General features: G+C 45.6%; 1 protein-coding gene across 2 annotated transcripts in view; it reads right to left on the minus strand.

Annotated features, from left to right (window-relative positions):
- Positions 1-4,176: 4,176 nt before the first annotated feature.
- The window catches only part of LOC137381284 (zinc finger protein 623-like), a 38,511-nt gene continuing 16,926 nt past the window's right edge, over positions 4,177-25,761 (minus strand). Inside the window, exons 2-3 of one of the 2 annotated variants that reach the window (XR_010977122.1) lie at positions 11,648-13,541; positions 4,177-10,065 (exon numbers count right to left, since the gene is read on the minus strand). Coding sequence is in view for 1 of the 2 variants with exons in the window: in XM_068053625.1 (XP_067909726.1) it covers positions 12,234-13,208 (975 nt within the window). In the remaining variant the exon portion in view is untranslated. Of the gene's footprint in view, positions 13,542-25,761 lie in introns of both variants that reach the window. The other variant, XM_068053625.1, reaches the window with a different exon arrangement.

A 25,761-nucleotide genomic window follows, 5' to 3' on the forward strand; every position in this document is an offset into this window, starting at 1 on the left:
TAAATATTCTGACTGTGAGAAGAGCTTTAAGAGCAGAAGTGATCTGATGAAACACCAACACACTCACTCTGGGGAGAGGCCATTCACCTGCTCTGTGTATGGGAAGGGATTCATCCAGTCATTCAATCTGTTGAGACACCAGCAAGTTCACAAGTGACTGCAGGAGTTTGTCCTATATCTATCACCCCTCAACTTAAAGCTATGTCCCCTCGTGTTTGCCATCACCATCCGAGGAAAAAGACTCTCACTATCCACCCTATCTAACCCTCTGATTATCTTATATGTCTCTATTAAGTCACCTCTCCTCCTCCTTCTCTCCCACAAAAACAACCTGAAGACCCTCAGCCTTTCCCCGTAAGACCTTCCCTCCATACCAGGCAACATCCTAGTAAATCTCCTCTGCACCCTTTCCAAAGCTTCCACATCCTTCCTATAATGTGGTGACCAGAACTGCACGCAATACTCCAGGTGCGGTCTCACCAGAGTTTTGTACAGCTGCAGCATGACCTCGTGGCTCCGAAACTCGATCCCCCTACTAATAAAAGCTAACACACCATATGCCTTCTTAACAGTCCTATTAACCTGGGTAGCAACTTTCAGGGATTTATGTACCTGGACACCAAGATCTCTCTGTTCATCTACACTACCAAGAATCTTCCCATGAGCCCAGTACTCTGCATTCCTGTTACTCCTTCCAAAGTGAATCACCTCGCACTTTTCCGCATTAAACTCCATTTGCCATCTCTCAGCCCAGCTCTGCAGCCTATCTATGTCCCTCTCTACCCTACAACATCCTTCGGCACTATCCACAACTCCACCGACCTTCGTGTCATCCGCAAATTTACGAACCCACCCTTCTACACCCTCTTCCAGGTCATTTATAAAAATGACAAACAGCAGTGGCCCCAAAACAGATCCTTGTGGTACACCACTAGTAACTAAACTCCAGGATGAACATTTGCCATCAACCACCACCCTCTGTCTTCTTTCAGCTTGCCAATTTCTGATCCAAAGCTCTAAATCACCTTCAACCCCATACTTCCGTATTTTCTGCAATAGCCTACCGTGGGGAACCTTATCAAACGCCTTACTGAAATCCATATACACCACATCCACTGCTTTACCCTCATCCACCTGTTTGGTCACCTTCTCGAAAAACTCAATAAGGTTTGTGAGGCACGACCTACCCTTCACAAAACCGTGCTGACTATCGCTAATGAACTTATTCTTTTCAAGATGATTATAAATCCTATCTCTTAAAACATTTTCCAACATTTTACCCACAACTGAAGTAAGGCTCACAGGTCTATAATTACCAGGGCTGTCTCCACTCCCTTTCTTGAACAAGGGGACAACATTTGCTATCCTCCAGTCTTCTGGCACTATTCCTGTCGACAATGACGACATAAAGATCAAGGACAAAGGCTCTGCAATCTCCTCCCTGGCTTCCCAGAGAATCCTAGGTTAAATCCCATCTGGCCCAGGGGACTTATCTATTTTCACACTTTCCAAAATTGCTAACACCTCGCCCTTGTGAACCTCAATCCCATCTAGCCTAGTAGTCTGAATCTCAGTATTCTCCTCGACAACCTTTTCTTTCTCTACTGTAAATACTGACGCAAAATATTCATTTAACGCTTCCCCGATCTCCTCTGATTCCACACACAACTTCCCACTACTATCCTTTATTGGCCCTAATCTAACTCTAGTCATTCTTTTATTCCTGATTTCCCTATAGAAAGCCTTAGGGTTTTCCCTGATCCTATCCGCCAATGACTTCTCGTGTCCTCTCCTTGCTCTTCTTAGCTCTCCCTTTAGATCCTTCCTGGCTAGCTTGTAACTCTCAAGCGCCTTAACTGAGCCTTCACGTCTCATCCTAACATAAGCCTTCTTCTTCCTCTTGACAAGCGCTTCAACTTCTTTAGTAAACCACGGCTCCCTCGCTCGACAACTTCCTCCCTGCCTGACAGGTACATACTTATCAAGGACACGCAGTAGCTGCTCCTTGAATAAGCTCCACATCTCGATTGTTCCCATCCCCTGCAGTTTCCTTCCCCATCCTACGCATCCTAAATCTTGCCTAATCACATCATAATTTCCTTTCCCCCAGCTATAATTCTTGCCCTGCGGTATATACCTGTCCCTGCCCATCGCTAAGGTAAACCTAACCGAATTGTGATCACTATCACCAAAGTGCTCACCTACATCTAAATCTAACACCTGGCCGGGTTCATTACCCAGTACCAAATCCAATGTGGCATCGCCCCTGGTTGGCCTGTCTACATACTGTGTCAGAAAACCCTCCTGCACACACTGGACAAAAACAGACCCATCTAAAGTACTCGAACTATAGTATTTCCAGTCAATATTTGGAAAGTTAAAGTCCCCCATAACAACTACCCTGTTACTCTCGCCCCTGTCGAGAATCATCTTCACTATCCTTTCCTCCACATCTCTGGAACTATTCGGAGGTCTATAAAAGACTCCCAACAGGGTGACCTCACCTCTCCTGTTTCTAACTTCGGCCCATACTACCTCAGTAGACGAGTCCTCAAACGTCCTTTCTGTCGCCGTAATACTCTCCTTGATTAACAATGCCACCCCACGCCCCCCCCCCCCCTCCCCTCTTTTACCATCTTCTCTGTTCTTACTGAAACATCTAAATACCGGAACCTGCAACATCCATTCCTGTCCCTGCTCTACCCATGTCTCCGAAATGGCCACAACATCGAGATCCCAGGTACCAACCCATGCTGCAAGCTCACCCACCTTATTCCGGATGCTCTTGGCGTTGAAGTAGACACACTTTAAACCAGGTTCTTGCTTGCCAGTGCCCTCTTGCGTCCTTGTAACCTTATCCCTGACCTCACTACTCTCAACATCCTGTACACTGGAACTACAATTTAGGTTCCCATCCCCCTGCTGAATTAGTTTAAAACCCCCCCGAAGAACACTAGCAAATCTCCCCCCCAGGATATTGGTACCCCTCTGGTTCAAGTGAAGATCATCCTGTTTGTAGAGGTCCCACCTACCCCAGAAACAGCCCCAATTATCCAGGAAACCAAAACCCTCCCTCCTGCACCATCCCTGCAGCCACGTGTTCAACTCCTCTCTCTCCCTATTCCTCGCTTCGCTAGCACATGGCACGGGCAACAACCCAGAGATAACAACTCTGTTTGTTCTCGCTCTAAGCTTCCACCCTAGCTCCCTGAATTTCTGCCTTAAATCCCCATCTTTCTTCCTACCTATGTCGTTGGTGCCTATGTGGACCACGACTTGGGGCTGCTCCCCCTCCCCCTTAAGGATCCCAAAAACACTATCCGAGACATCACGAACCCTGGCACCTGGGAGGCAACACACCAACCGTGAGTCTCTCTCGTTCCCACAGAACCTCCTATCTGTTCCCCTAACTATGGAGTCCCCAATGACTAATGCTCTGCTCCTCTTCCCCCTTCCCTTCTGAGCAACAGGGACAGACTCTGTGCCAGAGACCTGTACCCCATTGCTTACCCCTGGTAAGTCGTCCCCCCCAACAGTATCCAAAACGGCATACCTGTTGTTGAGGGAAATGGTCACAGGGGATCCCTGCACTGCCTGCTGGTTCCCTCTCCTTCCCCTGACGGTAACCCATCTACCTACTTCTTTTACCTGAGGTGTTACTACCTCCCTATAACTCCTCTCAATAACCCCCTCCGCCTCCCGAATGATCCGAAGTTCATCCAGCTCCCTCACGCGGTTCTCGAGGAGCTGGAGTTGGGTGCACTTCCCGCAGATGCAGTCAGCAGGGACACTCTTGGCGACCCTTACCTCCCACATTCTGCAGGAGGAACATTCAACTGCCTTAACCTCCATTCCCAACAAATCTACTGAAAAGGAATCTTCTGTTCCGTGCCCAGGAGCTCTGAACCATGGAAGAGAGCGGCTGGGATACATTTCTTACAGGCCTCCGGATTAACCCACACAGGGACTTTGCTGTCGGTGAAGAGAGATGAGAAAGACCAAAGTGCTGTTTGTTCCTCTCCGTGTGACTCTGAAGGGCTGTGTCCAGGCTGAAGTTCTGTTCCTGCCATACGAGCCTCCCCCAGATTGTCATTTCTGAGCTCCAGCCAGGCGATGCTAAACACTCAGGTGGGAAAGACAAAAATCTACAATAATGTGTTTAAAACAAAGCTGATTTATTTGACATATATTTGGAATATTAAACTGCAGCCCAGTTATTGGGATTAGCAAGATCAACTGAAATAAACTCCAAATGTCAGAATGAACATGGTTCAGTCCTGGATGTGATTAGCCGCAGCATCCAACCCCTGCAGTCACTTGTGAACTCGCTGATGTCTCTGCAGCTTGGATGACTGAGTGAATCCCTTCCCACACACAGAGCAGGTGCACAGCCTCTCCTCAGTGTGAACTCACTGGTGTCTCTGCAGCTTGGGTTACTGATTAAATCTCTTCCCACACACAGAGCAGCTGCACAGCCTCTCCCCAGTGTGAGTACACTGGTGTACATTGAATTCAGATGATTGCCTGAACTCAGTCCTGCAGTAAAACACTTGAAAGATCTCTCGTCATTGTGAACTCATTGGTGTTTCAAAAGGATGAATAACTTAGTGAATCCTTTGCACACACGGAGCAGGTGAATGGTATCTCCCCAGTGTGAGCTCCCTGGTGTATCTGCAGGTTGAACGGGTGAATCCTTTTATACACTCAGTGCAGGTGAACAGCCTCTCCCCTGTGTGAACGCACAGGTGTGTCACCATTTCACGTCTACTTTTAGAGATCCTTTAAAGGAACATTTAAAAGGTCTCATAACTGAGAATGTCTTTGTGTGTCAGCAGGGTAGATGAACAAGTGAATCCCTTCCCAAACTCGGAGCTGGTGTTTGGCTTCTCCCCAGTGTGAGTGCATTGATGAGTTTCCAGCTGGGATGGGTAATTGAATCTCTTCCCACAGTCCCCACATTTTCACGGTTTTTCTGTGGTGTAGGTGTCCTTGTCTCGCTCCAGGATAGACATCAGTTGAATTCTCGTCCACACACAGAACCCATTCATGGTTTCTCCCAGCTGTGAATACTGTGATGATTTTTCAGGCTGTGTAATTGGTTAGAGCTCTTTCCACAGTCAGTGTACTGGAACACTGTCACTCGGGTGTGTGTGTCTCAGTGCTTTTCCAGTCACTGATGTTTGAAATCTTTCCCCACTGGCAGAACAGACAAATATTTGTCCTTTCACATTCAAAGACGGATAATATTCAGATCCTGATGAATCGAGTGACTCTGTTAGATCTTGATGTAATGTTTAGAGTTATAGAGTCATAGAGTCATACAGCATAGAAACAGGCCCTTCGGCCCACCATGTCCATGCCGACCATAATGCCTATCTATACTAATCCCACCTGCCTGCATTAATTCCATATCCCTCTATGCCTTGCCCATTCAAGTACCTCTCCAGATGCCTCTTAAATGTTGCTACTGTTCCTGCCTCCACCACCTCCTCAGGCAGCTCATTCCAGATACCCACTATTCTTTGTGTGAAAAATTTACCCCTTTGATCCCCTTTAAACCTCCTCCCTCTCACCTTAAATCTATGCCCTCTAGTTTTAGTCACCCCTGCCATGGGAAACATGTTTTAGTTTGAGTTCCCCATCTGCAAATCCTTTCCTTCTAATACCGTGTAAAAGGAGATGACAAAGGTCATCAATGTCAGTCCAGGATAGAAATTCAGAACAGACAATTCTAGTTTCTACGCAACATTTTTTTCCTCCCTTGTTCCCCCCAAACATGTGATCCATTCAAACTAAAAGAAGCCGTAATAAGCAACAGAGCCCGAACAAAAGCAAAGGGAACAAAAGAAAAATACTGCAGATGCAGGAAAAAAATTTTAAAATCTTTCATGGGATTTGGGCGTCGCAGGCCAGGCCAGCATTTATTGCCCATCCCTAATTGCCCTTGAACTGAGTGGCTTGCTCGGCCATTTCAGAGGGCATGCAAGAGTCAACCACATTGCGCTGGATCTGTAGTCACATGTAGGCCAGACCAGGTAAGGACAGCAGATTTCCTTCCCTTAAGGACATTAGTGAACCAGATGGGTCTTAACAACAATTGACAATGGTTTCATAGCCATCATTAGACTAGCTTTCAATTCTAGATTTTTATTAATTGAATTCAAATTCCACCTTCTGCTGTGGTGGGATTCGAACCCATGTCCCCAGAGCAATACCTGGGTCTCTGGGTTACTAGTCCAGTGACAATACCAGTACGGTACTGCCTCCCCTAATCTGAGATAAGAACAGAAAATGCAGGAAATATTCAGCATCTATGCAGACAGAAACAGAGTTAATGCTTTTGGTCGATGACCTTTCATCAGAACTGGCAAAGGTTAGAAATGTAATAGGTTTTGAGAAAATTAAAGTGCGGGGGGAAGAAGAACAAAAGGGAAGGTCTGTGATAGGGCAGAGGGTGGGAGAGATTAAATGACAAAGATGTCATGGATTAAAAGGCAAAGGGAGAGCTAATAGTTGTAAAAGACAAAGCATTTGTCCAGAGAGAGTGTTAATGGCAGAGTAATCAACAGTGCTGTCCAAAAGCAAAAACATGAAAAATAAGTGGCATATGGTTAAAAAAACAATCAAAATGGGTTTTCATGGTCTGAAATTGTTGAACTCAATGTTGAATCCAGAAGTCTGTAAAGTACCTAAAGGAAAGGGAATCTTCTCAATAAAACCATTATGTTGTTACCAGTGTCTATAAGACACTCTGTACCTTGAGGTGCAGAAGGTATCGAGCAGGTTCCCTCTCCAGGGCTACCCGCACACAGACAAGACCATGGAAGAGAGGCAGCCAGAGTGACACTCCAATCCCCAACATGGTCGGCACAGTGGTTAGCACCGCAGCCTCACAGCTCCAGCGACCCGGGTTTGGTTCTGGGTCCTGCCTGTGCACAGTTTGCAAGTTCTACCTGTGACTGTGTGGGTTTCCACCGGGTGCTCCGGTTTCCTCCCACAGCCAAAGACTTGCAGGTTAATAGGTAAATTGGCCATTGTAAACCTAGTGTAGGTAGGTGGTAGAATTGAGAGAAGGTGGGGATGTGGTAGGGAATATGGGATTAATGTAGGATTAGTATAAATGGGTGGTTGTTGGTTGGCACAGACTCGGTGGGTCGAAGGGCCTGTTTCAGTGCTGCATCACTCTATCTATGGTCCCCGGACTTAACCAGGTCCAGGAGAAGATCCTCCGACTTACCCACCCCCCTCCACACCGAGTGACCGAAGATTAGGAATGTGGGTTAAACTGTAACTAAGATTTAAGGAGCGGCACCTTCAGGTAACTATACAGGGACTGTAACCTCTCACACTGAATATTAACATGGCCCATAGACTCTTCCAGGCTGATAACATCACATGCCGCCTGGGAGTGGGTGAAGCTGCTTAAAACCCTGCTGTCAGGATGCTCCATCTCCCGGATACTGGGTCCCAGTTGGGAACAGAGACCCTCAGCCCCACCCATTCCCTGTGCTCTCAACAAGAGGGCCACGCATGCGCCCTGACTCCACCCTTTCCAAGATGGCGACCAGCGCCCGGCTCCCCCGAGCCTGTCACCGCAGAGTAAACACGGGGCCGGGGGATTCTTCTTCGGGGCCTCAGGCAATTTATGAAGCTTCCCAGCCCACCCATGGCTCCAATTCCTCCACTGCACCCACCATCTCCTGTCACCTCTCACCCACTGCAAAAACGTCTCCAGCACCCGCACGGCTCTGATGACTGTGACACTGCGCATGCGCCAGATACAAACGCTCTGAACTTGCAAGCTGGGCTCCTGTAGAGTGAATAGGATATAGTCACTGCTGCTGGGTAATAGCCCCGCCATTGGGCGCCCCAATTAGTGATGGAAAGTGATAGTTTGTTGGATTGTGATCAAAAGATTGAGATTGAAGATGCTTTAGTGCTTTGGATCAGAAATTGGCTCGCTGAAAGACGACAGAGGGTGGTGGTTGACGGCAAATGTTCATCCTGGAGTTTAGTTACTAGTGGTGTACCGCAAGGATCTGTTTTGGGGCCACTGCTGTTTGTCATTTTTATAAATGACCTGGATGAGGGTGTAGAAGGGTGGGATAGTAAATTTGCGCATGACACGAAGGTCGGTGGAGTTGTGGATAGTGCCGAAGGATGTTGTAGGTTACAGAGGGACATAGATAGGCTGCAGAGCTGGGCTGAGAGATGGCAAATGGAGTTTAATGCGGAAAAGTGTGAGGTGATTCACTTTGGAAGGAGTAACAGGAATGCAGAGTACTGGGCTAATGGGAAGATTCTTGGTAGTGTAGATGAGCAGAGAGATCTTGGTGTCCAGGTACATAAATCCCTGAAAGTTGCCACCCAGGTTAATAGGGCTAAGAAGGCATATGGTGTGTTAGCTTTTATTAGTAGGGGGATCGAGTTTCGGAGCCACGAGGTCATGCTGCAGCTGTACAGAGCTCTGGTGCGGCCACACCTGGAGTATTGCGTGCAGTTCTGGTCACCGCATTATAGGAAGGATGTGGAAGCTTTGGAAAGGGTGCAGAGGAGATTTACTAGGATGTTGCCTGGTATGGAGGGAAGGTCTTACGAGGAAAGGCTGAGGGACTTGAGGTTGTTTTCGTTAGAGAGGAGGAGGAGGAGAGGTGACTTAATAGAGACATATAAGATAATCAGAGGGTTAGATAGGGTGGATAGTTAGAGTCTTTTTCCTCGGATGGTGATGGCAAACACGAGGGGACATAGCTTTAAGTTGAGGGGTGATAGATATAGGACAGATGTCAGAGGTAGTTTCTTTACTCAGAGTAGTAGGGGCGTGGAACGCCCTGCCTGCAACAGTAGTAGACTCGCCAACTTTAAGGGCATTTGAGTGGTCATTGGATAGACATATGGATGAAAATGGAATAGTGTAGGTCAGATGGTTTCACAGGTCGGCGCAACATCGAGGGCCAAAGGGCCTGTACTGCGCTGTAATGTTCTATGTTCTATCTGGATTTGATTAATAACACTAGTCTGAGAGGGAGTGCAATGAAGGCACCCGAGATTAATTCCATGATTGTCCGATGAAATGAGATTAAGCAGAAGATTCTTTCCAGTTTGATGAATTTGAGTGATCGATTTAAGCAGATAAACTCCTTAAGGGACTTGACAGAATCGATGCTGGGAATATGTTTCCCCTGGCTCATGAGTCTAGAACTGAACGTCACACACTCACAGTAAGATTTCAGCCTTTTATGACTTTAATTTTCTTCTTTAGTGGGATGTGAGGGTCTTTGGCAAGGCCAGCATTTGTTACCTATCCTTAATTGCTCTCGAGAAGGTGGTTCTGAGGCGATATGATGAAAATTATTTTCAATGAAAGGATTAAAATTCCCCACCTCCAAGGTCCGTGGATGCTCAGTTATTGAGTATAGTCAAGACAGAAATTGATAGATTCTTGGATACTAAGTGAAGGAACATGGGGATAGTGCAGGAAGGTGGTGTTGAGATAGAAGATCAGCCATGATCTCAGAGTGGTGGAGCAGACTCCAAGGGGCATGTAGCCTACTTCTGTTCCTGTCCTAAAGATGCTGACTCTGGCTGAGATACAGAGTAACGCTCCCTCTGCACTGTCCCTGTAAACACTCACTGGGAAGGTACAACATTGGTTAGATAAGGAGTGAAGCTCCATCTACAGAGATGAGGAGAAATTACTTCTCTCAAAAGGTCATGAGCCTGTGAAATTCACTACCCCAGAGTGCAGTGGATGCCGGAACATTGAGTAAATTTGAGGAGATAAATTTTTAATTAGTAATGGTTGAAGGGTTATGGAGAAAGGGCAGGAAAGTGGAGTTGAGGCCAAGATGAGATGAGCCATGATCGTATTGAAAGACAGAGCAGGCTCGAGGGGATGAGCTGCCTACTCCTGCTCCTAGTTCTTATGTACATTGTCCCGTCAAACACACAGGGCAGATACAGCAAACATACCCAGCAGGGGCACATTAATCTGATAGCAGATCACTTACACACGAGCAGCCAGCGGTGTGGAACCTCTCCCTTTACACCCAGTATTTACAGGAGCTGGGACACAAAAAAGAGGCTCAGTAAAATCAGGGATATATTTGTTCACACAAACCAACCTCCCAAAAATACTGAGTTACTGCTCCTTCAGTTCGACAGTCTGACTGCCCGGATGATTGACAGGAGCTCCAACTAATAGGAAGAGTGGGACAGGCCTGGAGGACCAAGTTGGCAGTTGGGCCTCCAACTAATCAGAGCAAGTGAGGGGCGGGGCCTGTGGCACCAAATGGGCGGGGCTGAAACTCTGCATCATTTTGAAAGCTGATTTCTCTCAAACTCGAGCAGCACACTGGCCCTTTCTGTTGTGGCTTTAAATAGATGAAACCCCGTGGGTGTGGAGCAAACATTTCAACATTTGTTAGTAAAATGGATTCATTCAGGACAGACAGCAGGGATTATGTGAGAGAATAACACAGTGTAGTGAGTAAGGAAATGCAGTGAATGTTGTGTAGATGGATTGTCAAAAGGTGTTTGATAAGGTGCTGGACAGGAGGCTTGTTGATAAAATCTTATATTGACCAATCAGAATAAACATGCAAGTGCAGCGTGTCCACACTAGCTTACACAAGGTCAGGCCTCTGTCTGGAACCTCGGGTGCCCTAAGCTTGATCTCGGTGTCTCCAGTTCTGACTGCCCCCCTACATCAGTATCCCCTCACTTTTATACCCTGTAATGATCCAGTTCTGGCACCTGACTCTTTGTTTTCTCTGCTGGGTTTTGGCAGGAAGTGAGGAAAAGACAACTGGATCTTCTCTAATCTGTGATTTACAAGGACACATTCCCTGGTTCCCAGCAGTTACTTTTCTTCAGTAATTTTCTCATTATCCCTAAACTACCCTGCCTACTGTTAATTCTGTTATTTCTTATAGTTTCACAAATATAGGTATAAACATCACACATTATAATCTAATCTATTCTATCACTCTGGTTTCCAGTTTATATTCTGGTTAATAACAGAGATACCCTGTCCTTTTCCCTAATCTGATTAGTTTCCAATAAGCAGTGTTACCATGGTGACCCGTCTGTAGTGAAGCGCCTGTTTGAGTTTCTAACTCAGACTAAACATTTCCTTCCCATAATACACATTAGATCAGAGATTTGATGTCAATACATTTTAGCCATATGTTAATATCTCAAAAACCTACAAGAGATCCAGAGACACAAAGCTTTAAAAGTGAGACGACAAGTTGATAAAGTGGTTAAAAAGCACATGGGATCCTATGTTTTATAACTCAGGGTGTGGAGTACAAAAGGCGGAGGTATTGTAAACCTGTACAAATTATTAGTTTAGTTGCAGTTAGAATATTAGGTCAAATTTTGGGGATTTACACCAGGAAAGACGTCAAGGCCACAGAAAGGGTGCAGAAGAGATTCACTGAGATGATACCAGGGAAGAGAGGACTTAGTTATTAGGAGAAATTGGAGAAACTGGGGCTCTTTTCATTAGAATAAAGGAAAATGAAAACTATTTCTACTAGTCAATGAGTTGATAACCAGAGGGCATCAAATTCAAATCACCAAAAGACTCAAACTCAGGGATGAAATATCAAGCAGACGGTACAAAAATGTCCGAGACACTCACAGTCCCTCTGCATCCGTGTCCGGGGAGAAACTGATGTGTTTCTCTTACATCTGTGTTAAATGTTGTTTTCAGCAATGTAATGGACGTCAGTTTCGGGCAGTGAGGCATTCTGAGCATCTGCTTGAAGCTCTCTCCTGTCAGATACAACATGGTTTAGATACTGAGTAAAGCTCCCTCTACGCTGTCTCCTCCTATCTTAGAGAAATCAAGGACTCGAGCATTGTGTTTGAAGCAAAGCTGATATATTTGCCATATATCCGGAATATTAACCCCCATAACTGGGCTGGAGTTTATCAACTGAAATAAACCAAAACTGTTAGAATGAACATGGTTCCATCTTAAATGTGATTAACAGCAGCAATAACAACAGAATCCAACCCCTGCAGTCACCTGTGAACTCACTAGTGTGTCAGCAGATTGGATGACAGTGAAACCCTCCCCACACTTGGAGCAGGTGAATGGCCTCTCCCGAGAGTGAACTCACTGGTGTCTCAGCAGATAATTACTGCTTTTAAAGCTCTTCTCAGTCAGAACATTTAAAAAATCACTTATCAGTGTGAAGAAGTTGGTGTTCAGTGAGGTGAGATTAATCAGTGAATCCCTTCCCACAGTCGGAGCAGGTTAATGGCCTCTCCCCAGTGTGAACTCGCTGGTGTGTCAGTAGGTTGGATGACTGAGCAAATCCCTTCCCACACACACAGCAAGTGAATGGCCTCTCCCCAGTGTGAATGCGCTGGTGTGTCAGCAGGTTGGATGACTGAGCAAATCCCTTCCCACACACTGAGCAGATGAATGGCCTCGCCCCAGTGTGAATGCGTTGGTGTCTCAGCAGGTCGGATGGCTGAGTGAATCTTTTCCCACACATGGAGCAGCTAAACAGCCTCTCCCCCGCGTGAAATCGCTGGTGCGTCAACAGGAGTGATGACCGAGTGAATCCCTTTCCACACTCAGAGCAGGTGAACGGTGTCTCCCCAGTGTGAATGCGCTGGTGTGTCAGCAGGTTGGATGACTGTGCGAATCCCTTGCCACACACAGAGCAGGTGAATGGCCTCTCCCCAGTGTGAATGCGTTGGTGTGTTAGCAGATCACTTTTGCTTTTAAAGCTTTTCTCACATTCAGAACATACAAAACATCTCTTATCAGAGTGAACAAGTTGGTGTCTCAGGAGATGGGACGACCGAATGAATCCCTTGCCACACACAGAGCAGGTGAATGGCCTCTCCCCAGTGTGAGTGCGTTGGTGTGTTAGCAGATCACTTTTGCTTTTAAAGCTTTTCTCACATTCAGAACATACAAAACCTCTCTCATCAGAGTGAACAAGTTGGTGTCTCAGCAGACAGTATGACCGAGTGAATCTCTTCCCACACACAGAGCAAGTGAACAGCCTCTCACCAGTGTGAATTCGCTGGTGTGTCCGCAGGTGTGATGAACAAGTGAATCCCTGCTCACACACAGAGCAAGTGAATGGCCTCTCCCCAGTGTGACTGCGCCGATGAGTTTCCAGCAGGGATGGGCAATTGAATCCCTTCCCACATTCCACACATTTCCATGGTTTCTCCATGGTGCGGGCGTCCTTGTGTTTCTCCAGGTTGGATGATCAGTTGATGTCTCGTCCACACACACAATGTGAGTGATGTGATGTGTTTTCAATCTGTGTAACTGGTTAAATCTCCCTCCACAGTCATTGCGATGGAACACACTCACTCGGGTGTGTGGGTCCTTGTGCTTTTCCAGTCACACTGATGTTTGAAATCTTTCCCCACAGATAGGAGAGACAAACATTTTACCTTCTATATTCAAAGGATATTGATATTCAGGTCCTGATGAATCGAGTCAGATCTTGGTGTGATGTTTGGTTTGATTTCCTGTCTGCAAATCCTTCCCTTCTAATACCCTGTAAAAGGAGTTTACAAAAGTCATCACTGTCAGTACAGGATAGAAATTCAGAACAGATCATTCTAGTTTCTATAGAACATTCTTTCCTCTCTTCTTCATCCAAACATTTAGTCCATTCAAACTAAAAGAAACCAAAATCAGTAACAGAATTCCAACAGAAGGAAAGGGAACTTCCCAAATAAACTAGAATGTTGTTACCAGTGTGTTATTGTTATAATCCCCATGGAGATCAAGAAACCAAAAGAACCGAATTTACTGAACGACCCCAATAAACAGGATTTCACTTTTATAACATTTACTTTAACAATCAAACCAAAATCAACAGAAATTAAACATGAATTACCAGTATATCACAGTCAGGATATTAAAAATTACACATGCACCATCAGATACAACAAAGATGGACCTCATGGATTTACTGGGAAGTCCATTCAGCACGCATGTCACCAATTAGTCACACAGTTCATCAAAACCCTGAAATTCCTCAGATAGTCTCCAGTTCCTGTCTTCCAAGATGCAACCACAAATCCTGACTGACAGCAGTTTCACTTTAACCCCGAACTCTACAAGTACAGTCTTTACCAAATGAAAAATGGCCTACTTCTCCAGAACCTTCTCAGTTTTCCCCAAAACAGGCTTGATGGCGTGAACTCCCAGTGTTACCTCTATCCGTGCCCTTCAGTGACAACCTTGTACACTGTATGGCCGGGTCTGGTTAATCAGTTCCTCTAAATAACAGAAACTGCTTTGAGATTCATTCCTCACTTTCTTCAACCTGCCAGTAAAAAAAAGTCTTCCAGCCATCTGAGCTTGAAAGGAGCACTGTCTCCCTATCATTATCATAACTCACAGAGACCTCCTTCTCTCTTGCACACCTTCTTTAAACTTTGGACAGAGCATCAGCAATGATGTTGTTTGTTTCCCGCAAAATGCATAATTTTTAGTGTAAACTCAAACTCCAACATATCAGCCGGAGGTTCTTTGTTCTTTACTTTTCTAGAAACACAAGTGGGTTATGGTCTGTATAAACCAGTACTTCCCCCTGACTATTGGTTACATATACCTCAAAATGTTGAAGAACCAGTATGAGACTCAAAGGCTCTTTCTTGATGGTCTTTTTTGATGTTTATTAAGCTTCCTGGAGAAGTAGCTAACAGGCTGTTCCATACAATCATCATCTTGGAGGAGCACTGCTTCTACCCCTACATCTTTTGGGCCTCCTTATCTCGAGAGACAATGGATACGCGCCTGGAGGTGGTCAGTGGTTTGTGAAGCAGCGCCTGGAGTGGCTATAAAGGCCAATTCTGGAGTGACAGGCTCTTCCACAGGTGCTGCAGAGAAATTTGTTTGTTGGGGCTGTTGCACAGTTGGCTCTCCCCTTGCGCCTCTGTCTTTTTTCCTGCCAGCTACTAAGTCTCTTCGACTCGCCACAATTTAGCCCTGTCTTTATGGCTGCCCGCCAGCTCTGGCGAATGCTGGCAACTGACTCCCACGACTTGTGATCAATGTCACACGATTTCATGTCGCGTTTGCAGACGTCTTTATAACGGAGACATGGACGGCCGGTGGGTCTGATACCAGTGGCGAGCTCGCTGTACAATGTGTCTTTGGGGATCCTGCCATCTTCCATGCGGCTCACATGGCCAAGCCATCTCAAGCGCCGCTGACTCAGTAGTGTGTATAAGCTGGGGGTGTTGGCCGCTTCAAGGACTTCTGTGTTGGAGATATAGTCCTGCCACCTGATGCCAAGTATTCTCCGAAGGCAGCGAAGATGGAATGAATTGAGACGTCGCTCTTGGCTGGCATACGTTGTCCAGGCCTCGCTGCCGTAGAGCAAGGTACTGAGGACACAGGCCTGATACACTCGGACTTTTGTGTTCCGTGTCAGTGCGCCATTTTCCCACACTCTCTTGGCCAGTCTGGACATAGCAGTGGAAGCCTTACCCATGCGCTTGTTGATTTCTGCATCTAGAGACAGGTTACTGGTGATAGTTGAGCCTAGGTAGGTGAACTCTTGAACCACTTCCAGAGCGTGGTCGCCAATATTGATGGATGGAGCATTTCTGACATCCTGCCCCATGATGTTCGTTTTCTTGAGGCTGATGGTTAGGCCAAATTCATTGCAGGCAGACGCAAACCTGTCGATGAGACTCTGCAGGCATTCTTCAGTGTGAGATGTTAAAGCAGCATCGTCAGCAAAGAGGAGTTCTCTGATGAGGACTTTCCGTACTTTGGACTTCGCTCTTAGACGGGCAAGGTTGAACAACCTGCCCCCTGATCTTGTGTGGAGGAAAATTCCTTCTTCAGAGGATTTGAACGCATGTGAAAGCAGCAGGGAGAAGAAAATCCCAAAAAGTGTGGGTGCGAGAACACAGCCCTGTTTCACACCACTCAGGATAGGAAAGGGCTCTGATGAGGAGCCACCATGTTGAATTGTGCCTTTCATATTGTCATGGAATGAGGTGATGATACTTAGTAGCTTTGGTGGACATCCGATCTTTTCTAGTAGTCTGAAGAGACCACGTCTGCTGACGAGGTCAAAGGCTTTGGTGAGATCAATGAAAGCAATGTAGAGGGGCATCTGTTGTTCACGGCATTTCTCCTGTATCTGACGAAGGGAGAACAGCATGTCAATAGTCGATCTCTCTGCACGAAAGCCACACTGTGCCTCAGGGTAGACGCGCTCGGCCAGCTTCTGGAGCCTGTTCAGAGCGACTCGAGCAAAGACTTTCCCCACTATGCTGAGCAGGGAGATTCCACGGTAGTTGTTGCAGTCACCGCGGTCACCTTTGTTTTTATAGAGGGTGATGATGTTGGCATCGCGCATGTCCTGGGGTACTGCTCCCTCGTCCCAGCACAGGCATAGCAGTTCACGTAGTGCTGAGAGTACAGCAGGCTTGGCACTCTTGATTATTTCAGGGGTAATGCTGTCCTTCCCAGGGGCTTTTCCGCTGGCTAGGGAATCAATGGCATCACTGAGTTCCGATTTGGTTGGCTGTATGTCCAGCTCATCCATGACTGGTAGAGGCTGGGCTGCATTGAGGGCAGTCTCAGTGACAGCATTCTCCCTGGAGTACAGTTCTAGGTAGTGCTCAACCCAGCGGTCCATCTGTTTGCGTTGGTCAGTGATTATGTCCCCCGATTTAGATTTGAGGGGGATGATCTTCTTGATGGTTGGCCCAAGAGCTCTCTTCATGCCATCATACATTCCTCTGATGTTTCCGGTGTCTGAGGCCAGCTGAATATGACTGCATAGGTGTTGCCAGTAGTCGTTTGCGCAACGCCTAGCTGTTCTTTGTGCAGTACTTCTGGCTGCTTTAAGTGCTGCGGATGTTAAATCGCTGGGGGCTTTCTTGTAGTTCAAAAGTGCAATGCGCTTAGCGGCTATGACAGGTTCCAGCTCTTCATTATGAGATTGAAACCAGTCTGCATTTCTCTTCGCACTTTTGCCGTAGGTGGTCAAAGCTGACTCATAGATGGCGTCTCTGATGTGGGCCCACTTGGTCTCAGCATCCCCTGTGGGAGTGTTTTGAAGGGCTGTTACAAGTGAATTTAGAAATTTTTGTAACAGCTGTGGGTGAGAAATTCTGCTCGTGTTGATGCGCGGGTGGCCCTTCTGCTTGGAATGATGCAACTTCTTTGGTCTGAGTCTAACCTTGCTGCACACCAGGGAGTGGTCGGTGTCGCAGTCCGCACTGTGGAAGCTGCGTGTGATTTGAACACTGTTTAAGGCGGCTCGCCTTGTGACAATGAGGTCTAGCTGGTGCCAACGACGTGATCTTGGGTGCCTCCATGAAACCTGGTGACAGGGTTTAGTGTGAAAGAACGAGTTGGTGATGCAGAGGTTATGATAGGTACACAACTCAAGCAGTCTCTGCCCGTTCTCATTCATCCTTCCAACGCCATAGCGCCCAAGGCAGGAGGGCCATGAGTCATGGTCGGCCCCAACCCCTACATCACTGGCACCAATAGCCACCGTGAATGGCTTATTAAAATCTGGGGCTGCGAGAACTGGCTCCTTTATCAAAATGGCCTTGAACTTCTCAAATGATATTTGGCACGACTCTGATCACACAAACTTCACATTTTTTCTTCAACATGTTTCTCAATGAGGTGACTACTGTGCTGAAATTAAGGACAAATTTCCTGTAGAACCAACACATACCCAGAAATTGTAACACTTCTTTCTATGTTTCAGGTCTCTGACCTTTCATCAAAACTGCAGAAAGGTCACAAAGGTGAAACATTAACTCTGTTTCTCTCTCCACAGATGCTGCCTGACCTGCTGAGTACTTCCAGCATTGTTTTTATTTCAGATTTCCAGCATTTACAGTATTTTGCTTTTATTTCTTTGTCTTGGACACAAGAAAATCTATTATCGCATGAACCTTGCTCTCTCAAGGTAACACTTGGCCTTGTCTCACCATATGTATTAAGTAACTTTGGCCTTGGCAAACTCATTCTTTGCCAGGTTTATAACAAGGTTAACTTTGACCAGTCAATCCAACAGAGATCTCAAATGTGTTACGACCAAGGTAGGAATAATGCAGTGTTAATTCAGTCCCACTACTCCACAGGTCACAGCATATTCGTAAAATATACCACCTACCGGAAAATTAGCCAAATTAAACACCGTATTTATTCCCAAGAACAAACCAGGTTTCTTTGAACAACAAATTGATTATTAATAAACTAATTTTAAACGAGGAGATAAACTTATCTGTCTGAACAGATTTTAGAACTTGTTATGCTTCCTAACCGTCATGCACATACATTCCAAACCCAACAGTCAACCGGTTTTAAAATAAAGTTTTAAATTAGAACAAAGAAAAAGAACAAAGAACAGTACAGCACAATGAACAGGCCATCCGGCCCTCCAAGCCTGCGCCAATTTTGATGCCTGTCTAAACTAAAACCTTCTGTACTTCCGGGATCCGTAAGCCTCTATTCTCATCCTATTCATGTATTTGTCAAGATGCCTCTGAAACGTCGCTATCATACCTTCTTTCACCACTTCCCCCAGCTGCAAGTTCCAGGCGCTCACCACCCTCTGTGGAAAAAACTTGCCTCGCACATCCCTTCTAAACTTTGCCCCTCGCACCTTAAACCAATGTCCCCAAGTAACTGACTCTTCCACCCTGGGAAAAAGCTTCTGACTATCCACTCTGTCCATGCCGCTCATAACTTTGTAAACCTCTATCATGTCGCCCCTCCACCTCCGTCGTTCCAGTGAAAACAATCCGAGTTTATCCAACCTCTCCTCATAGCTAATACCCTCCAGACCAGACAACATCCTGGTAAACCTCTTCTGTACCCTCTCCAAAGCCTCCACATCCTTCTGGTAGTGTGGCGACCAGAATTGCACGCAATATTCTAAGTGTGGCCGAACGAAGGTTCTGTACAGCTACAGCATGACTTGCCAATTTTTATACTCGATGCCCCGACCGATGAAGGCAAGCATGCCGTATGCCTTCTTGACTACCTTATCCACCTGCGTTGCCACTTTCAGTGATCTGCGGACCTGTACGCCCAGATCTCCCTGCCCGTCAATGCTCCTAAAGGTTCTGCCATTTACTGTATACTTCCCACCTGTATTAGATCGTCCAAAATGCATTACCTCACATTTGTCCGGATTAAACTCCATCTGCCATTTCTCCGCCCAAGTCTCCAACCGATCTATATCCTGCTGTATCCTCTGACAATCCTCATCACTATCCGCAACTCCACCAACCTTTGTGTCGTCCGCAAACTTACTAATCAGACCAGCTACATTTTCCTCCAAATCATTTATATATTCTACAAACAGCAAAGGTCCCAGCACTGATCCCTGCAGAGCACCACTAGTCACATCCCTCCATTCAGAAAAGCACCCTTCCACTGCTACCCTCTGTCTTCTATGACAGAGCCAGTTCTGTATCCATCTTGCCAGCTCACCTCTGATCCCGTGTGACTTCACCTTTTGTACCAGTCTGCCATGAGGGACCTTGTCAAAGGCTTTACTGAAGTCCATATAGACAACATCCACTGCCTTTCCTTCATCAATCATCTTCGTTACTTCCTCAAAAATTTCGATCAAATTAGTGAGACATGACCTCCCTTCACAAAACCATGCTGCCTCTCGCTAATAAGTTCATTTGTTTCCAAATGGGAGTAAATCCTGTCCGAAGAATCCTCTCCAATAATTTTCCTACCACTGACGTAAGGCTCACCGGCCTATAATTTCCTGGATTATCCTTGCTACCCTTCTTAAACAAAGGAACGACATACTGTTTCTTAGGAATAATAAAATAACTGGGTTGTACAGTTCGGTCAGGTGTCCCAGCGTCGAATAGTCAGATGCCACTCAAAGTCTCCAGCTGAAATTAATGAACAGCCTGTGGTGGGTAGGCGTTCAAGGCAGGCGTTACACAGATCTCCCAGCAAAAAGTTGCTGCAACAGGTCTACTTGCTATGTCGCAGTCCAACAGCAGAAACTTTCCTGAGGTTTCAGGATCTTTCAAACACACAGAAAAAGGCAACAGGACTCACTTTTGAGGCAGAGTGTTTCCAGAGACTGGAGACAACAGGAATCTTCCCACCCTTAACAATGCAAGGCTTCCAATCAGCAAAGGAGCCTTTCTCCAAAATAGTGATTCTCTTTCTCTTCAGGCAGATCAAAACCACACCTTAAAGCTAAGATTCCTTTTTTTTTTTAAACACAAAAGAGACAAGCATTCCACTCAGGGAGAGCTCTTTTCCCGGTCTGCAAACCCCAGGTTTCCAGCTGCAACTGGTCTTTTAATATCTTTCAGAAAGAGGTCTCTTTCTCTGGTTTCTAAAAACAGGTTCCAGCCCAAACTGTTTTTTTCTTGAAAAAGAGAAAGTAAAATCTCCCCAGAAGCCAGTCATGTGACAATCATTTCTCTCTGCTGAGTGGCTTGGAAAAACAGATTGCCTTGCAATTGCCCCGCCTAGTTTAGCATTCACTATTCAAAGAAATCGGTTTTCTCAGTTTTAAAGGCACACAGACAACGTTTGTAACAAATGTCTGACGTGATCACTGGAAGTGCCACTGTACACCGAAAGGTCATCGATGTACACAACACAATTACTCAAACCGGCAATCACTTGATTGGTTACTGTTTTAAATGTGGCCAGTGCATTTTCCATACCAAATGGCCTGACTTTACACTGGAACAGACCATCAGGTGTCACAAAACAGAAATTTCTTTGGCTTGGTCGGTCAAAGGGACTTGCAGATATCCGTCATGTAAAATCAATTTTGCTAACAAAGGCCGAGTTATTTTTAAAGAGATACAGCACTGAAACAGGCCCTTCGGCCCACCGAGTCTATGCTGACCATTAACCACCCATTTATACTAATCCTACACTAATTCTATATTCCTACCACATCCCCACCTGTCCCTATATTTCCCTACCACCTACCTATACTAGGGGCAATTTATAATGGCCAATTTACCTATCAACCTGCAAGTCTTTGGCATGTGGGAGGAAACCGGAGAACCCGGAGGAAACCCACGCAGACACAGGGAGAACTTGCAAACTCCACACAGGCAGTATCCAGAATTGAACTTGGGTCGCTGGAGCTGTGAGGCTGCGGTGCTAACCACTGCGCCACTGTGCTGCCCACTCTATCAATACCATCCTTTATCTGGGAATTGGATCGGAGTCCGTCTTAGTTACTGCATTAACCTTGCAGTAATCTATTCAGAAACTTTGATGACCATCTGATTTTGGTACCAGAACTACTTTGATTGGGTTCAATTATATTATTATTTGACATGCATTGAACCTCTTCCCTTACTTTGACCATTTTGTTGGGATTGAATCCACTGGGATTCTGTTTAGCTCCCTTTACATCAATCTCATGAATGGCCAGAGAAATACGACCTGGCTTATCTTATTGAAATTTATAAAATCCTGAGGGGCTTTGACAGGGTGGATGCCAAGAGGATGTTTCCCCTTATGGGAGAGACTAGAACGAGAGGACACTGTTTAAAAATAAGGGGTCTCCCAGTTAAGATGGAGATGAGGGGATTGCTTTTTTTGCCCTCAGAGTTGTCAGGCTACAGAATTCTCTTCCCCACACATAACCAGGGGGCATAGATTTAAGCTAAGGGGAAGGAGGTTTTGAGGAAAAAAAATTTCACCCCGAAGGTGGTTGAAATATGGAACGCACTGCCTGAAGGGATGGTAGAAGCAGGAACCCTCACAACATTTAAGTATTTAGATGAGCACTCGAAATGCCATAGCATACAAGGCTACGGGCCAAGTGCTGGAAAATGGGAGTAGAATAGTTAGGTGCTTGATGGCGTGCACAGAATCGATGAGCTGAGGGCCTGTTTCTGTGCTGTATAACTCTATGATACAGCAGTGAGGCAGGGTCATTGAATATTTTAAGGCTGAGTTAGATAGCTTCTTGATTGACAGGGTGTCAAAGGGTATAGGGATATACAAGAAAGTAGAGTTGAGGCCACAATCAGATCAGCCATGATCTTATCAAATGGCAGAGCAGGTTCAAGGGATTGAATGGCCTACTCCTGCTCCCAATTCACACGTTCATATATATGTTTGTACGCGTACAGGCTGGCATTCCCTCAATAGGTCAGCTACGTCTTTCCTTTGTTGTTCAGGTACATGGTGTAGCATCTCATCCAGACCCTCTAACACCTCTGTGTTTACCAGCTTCACTGCAGGAAGCTCAATCTGAGCCTCAAACTCAAGATCTGGTTCATCACATGCACCAGTATCACCATCAGCATTCTCTACCAGCTGTGCTACACCTACTGGCTGACTATACTCACGGTCATAGTACTGCTTCAGTATATGCATGACACACCCTTTAACTCTTTCATCGGTCAGGGGTACTAACTACACAGTTTACATCACTGGTACGGTCTGCTAAACCGAGCTTTCAATGGTTCCCCAGACAAAGGAAACAAAACTCACACCTTATCCCCGGTAGAAAACTACGAGCTTTAGCTGTTTTATCTGCTTGTGCTTTCATCACCTGCTGAGAAGCCTCGAGATGTTCCCAGGCACTGCACAAGCTTTCAAGAGTGTTTCTTGGACGTTTGACACACAATCTAGGAGGATTGTTTCTTCCTCGTACTCATGTGCCAACAATCTCTCCTTAATGAGTTTAAGGGGGCCCCTAACATCATGCAGAGAGAAAGGACTGAAGGGACTGAAACCAGTAAACCCATTTGGTGTACCCTGATCGTGAATAACAAAAATGATATCCCTGGATCCCAATCCTGGGGATACTCAAAACAATAAACCCGAATCATACTCTCTAGAGTTTGGTGATACTTCTCCAAAGTACCTTGTGACTGTGGATGATAAGCAGATGATTTGAGCTGTTTCACTCCCAAATTACACATGACCTCCTGAAATACACCTGCCATGAAATTTGACCCCTGGTCAGACTGAATTTGTTTTGGAAACCCAAACCTAGTGAAAATCACAACTCTCACGGTGATCTTCAATGGTGCTGCCACTGGAAATCAAGTGGACAAATCCATGATGGTCAGGAGATACCTATAATCCGACTCAGTGCTAGGCAAGGATCCAACACAATCCACAAGAACCCTGCTAACTGGTTCATCAAATGCAAGTATCAGTATTAATGAGGCTGGTTTCAATGAAGGCTGTGGTTTCTCAACCTTCAGACGTGTGACATGTTTTACAGATGTCAGCCACATCCTTATACAGCTTCGGCCAATAAAAATGCCTCATTACCATAGCCTGAGACTTCCAAATATCCAAATGACCTGCAACTGGAATCTCATGGGAAATGCTCAAAATTTCACTGTGGTAGAACGGAGGGAGAACAATGTGATGAACTACAGCACAATCCTCATCAGTGGGCCTCTGGGGAGGTCTCCACTTCCTCATTAAAATATCATTCTTAATGTAACGACGCTCAGGGACCTTTTCAGCTTCTGCCTCAGAACAAACCGTCTAAGACAAGATCCTCAGATCAGGGTCTTCCTGTTGTACCTCAACCAAGGAAGATCTGCTCAACAATTCCCCATTGTTAGCCTTGGAGCCTTTATCAACATCCGCATCCAAATACTTGAAAAAGGTTTCAGCCAACCAAACATCCGAATATTCCTCCACAACAACTGAATCCATCACCTCTTGTTTAACCCTATGAACCTGGGACTCAGTCACAACACAATCCGGGAATAGACTGGGAAATGCTTCCTGCAAAACCTCCGTTTCAGTAGCTTCAGCTGGCTTCTCTTAAACCACTCATCCCCAGCCAAGTCATTTCCTAGCAAAAAATCCACCCCTTCAATGGGCAAACCAGGAACGACACCAACAGTAACAGGACAAGTGACCAAGTCACATTGTAAATCAACCCTGTATAAGGGAATGGGTAAATAATTTCCATCAAGAGCCTGAATTTACACCTTCACATTCAGCAAATGACTGGGGGGGGGGGGTGAAATTCATGTCATCAGCCAATATCAGTGACTGTGCTGTCCCTGTATCTCTGAGGATAACAATTGACTTGCCTGCCTTACCAGATGAAAGTGGGATACTTCACCCTTAAACTGAAAACCTCTATACTTTTCTGCAACCTGATTCACTCCATCAGTGAATGGGGAAGAAATTACCTGCTTGTTCTGAATGTTACCTGCTGGGACAGTATTTCCCAAGGGAACCCAATTTGACTGTACAAATTCAATAGGTTTGTTTTTCAATTTATAACACTCAGCCTTCACATGCTCTTTTTAATGACAAAATTTGCACATCAGTTCCCTCGAACCAAACTTGTCCTCTGGACTTTTACGAGCCTGAGCATCTGTGTCTTTACCTTCGTCATCTTTCTCAATAAAACCAGATCTCTTTTTATCAAACTTCGTATCTCTCCAATTTCTCTGCAAGTTTCCAAACTGAGGCCCATGACTACCGCTTTTGTGAATCAATTCGTAATCATCTCCCCTTACCGCAGCATCCCTTATTTCACCAACTTTATCTTCTTTCAGGTGGGACCTTATTCCCAAAGGGACATTCTGTTTAAATTCTTCCATTAGCACTACAACCCTAAGACTCTCAAAGACTTGTGAAACCTTCATCGATCTATACTACCCATGAAACATCATTTCGTTCTCCTGAGCAAATTTCACATAGATCTGACCCTGTTTCTTTTTCTAAATTTCTGTCTGTAGGTCTCTGATACCAACTCATAGTGTAGGCTGCTTTCTCAATGTCTTAGTCATAGTCTTGTGAGTGATCATCTGGAAGAGATGAATACACCTCCAATACTTTCCCTATGAAAACACTCTGCAGGAACATTGTCCAGGATTCATTTAGACCAATCCAGATTCATGATAATTTACTTGAATGACAAAGTACATTTTTTACTTCCTCTTCACTAAATTTATGCACCAACATATATTCTTTGCTAAATCAAATCTACGAGGAGTTTGCTCTGAGTCACCCTCATCTTTCATCTCCAATTCACATTCACCGATTATGAGTCTTTCCCTTTTCAATTCCAGGTCTATTTCAAGTTTTGCATTTCTTGTTCTCCTCCTTTGTCTCTTTTTCCCCTTTCTAATTTCATCTTCTCTATTTCAAATTGTCTTTCTGTTTCACTTTCTCTATTTCTCTATTTCTCACTCAATTTTGGCTGATTCTACTTGAACACGAGCACAGTGGTGCAGTGGTTAGCACCGCAGCCTCACAGCTCCAGCGACCCGGGTTCAATTCTGGGTACTGCCTGTGTGGAGTTTGCAAGTTCTCCCTGTGTCTGTGTGGGTTTCCTCCGGGTGCTCCGGTTTCCTCCCACAGCCAGAAGACTTGCAGGTTGATAGGTAAATTGGCCATTATAAATTGCTCCTAGTATAGGTAGGTGGTAGGGAAATATAGGGACAGGTGGGGATGTGTGGTCGGAATATGGGATTAGTGTAGGATTAGTATAAATGGGTGATTAATGGTCGGCACAGACTCGGTGGGCTGAAGGGCCTGTTTCAGTGCTGTACCTCCAAATCTAAAAGTCTAAAAAAACATTCTTTTCTTGCTCAAGCTTCATGTGAGGAGCCAATTCCGCAATGATCTTTGCCTTCCCAGCTCCTGATTTGAAACTGACCCCGAGGTTCCCTGCTACAGCTTTCAAATTATTTGTTGTCAACTGTTTCAAGGCACTAAGAGACAAATCCTCTTTCTCCACAAAGGCCTGAGCATCTAAGGTACTCATGTTGATT

This window comes from Heterodontus francisci, chromosome 22 (genome assembly GCF_036365525.1).
Source record: "Heterodontus francisci isolate sHetFra1 chromosome 22, sHetFra1.hap1, whole genome shotgun sequence".
NCBI classification, from domain to species: Eukaryota; Metazoa; Chordata; class Chondrichthyes; order Heterodontiformes; family Heterodontidae; genus Heterodontus; species Heterodontus francisci.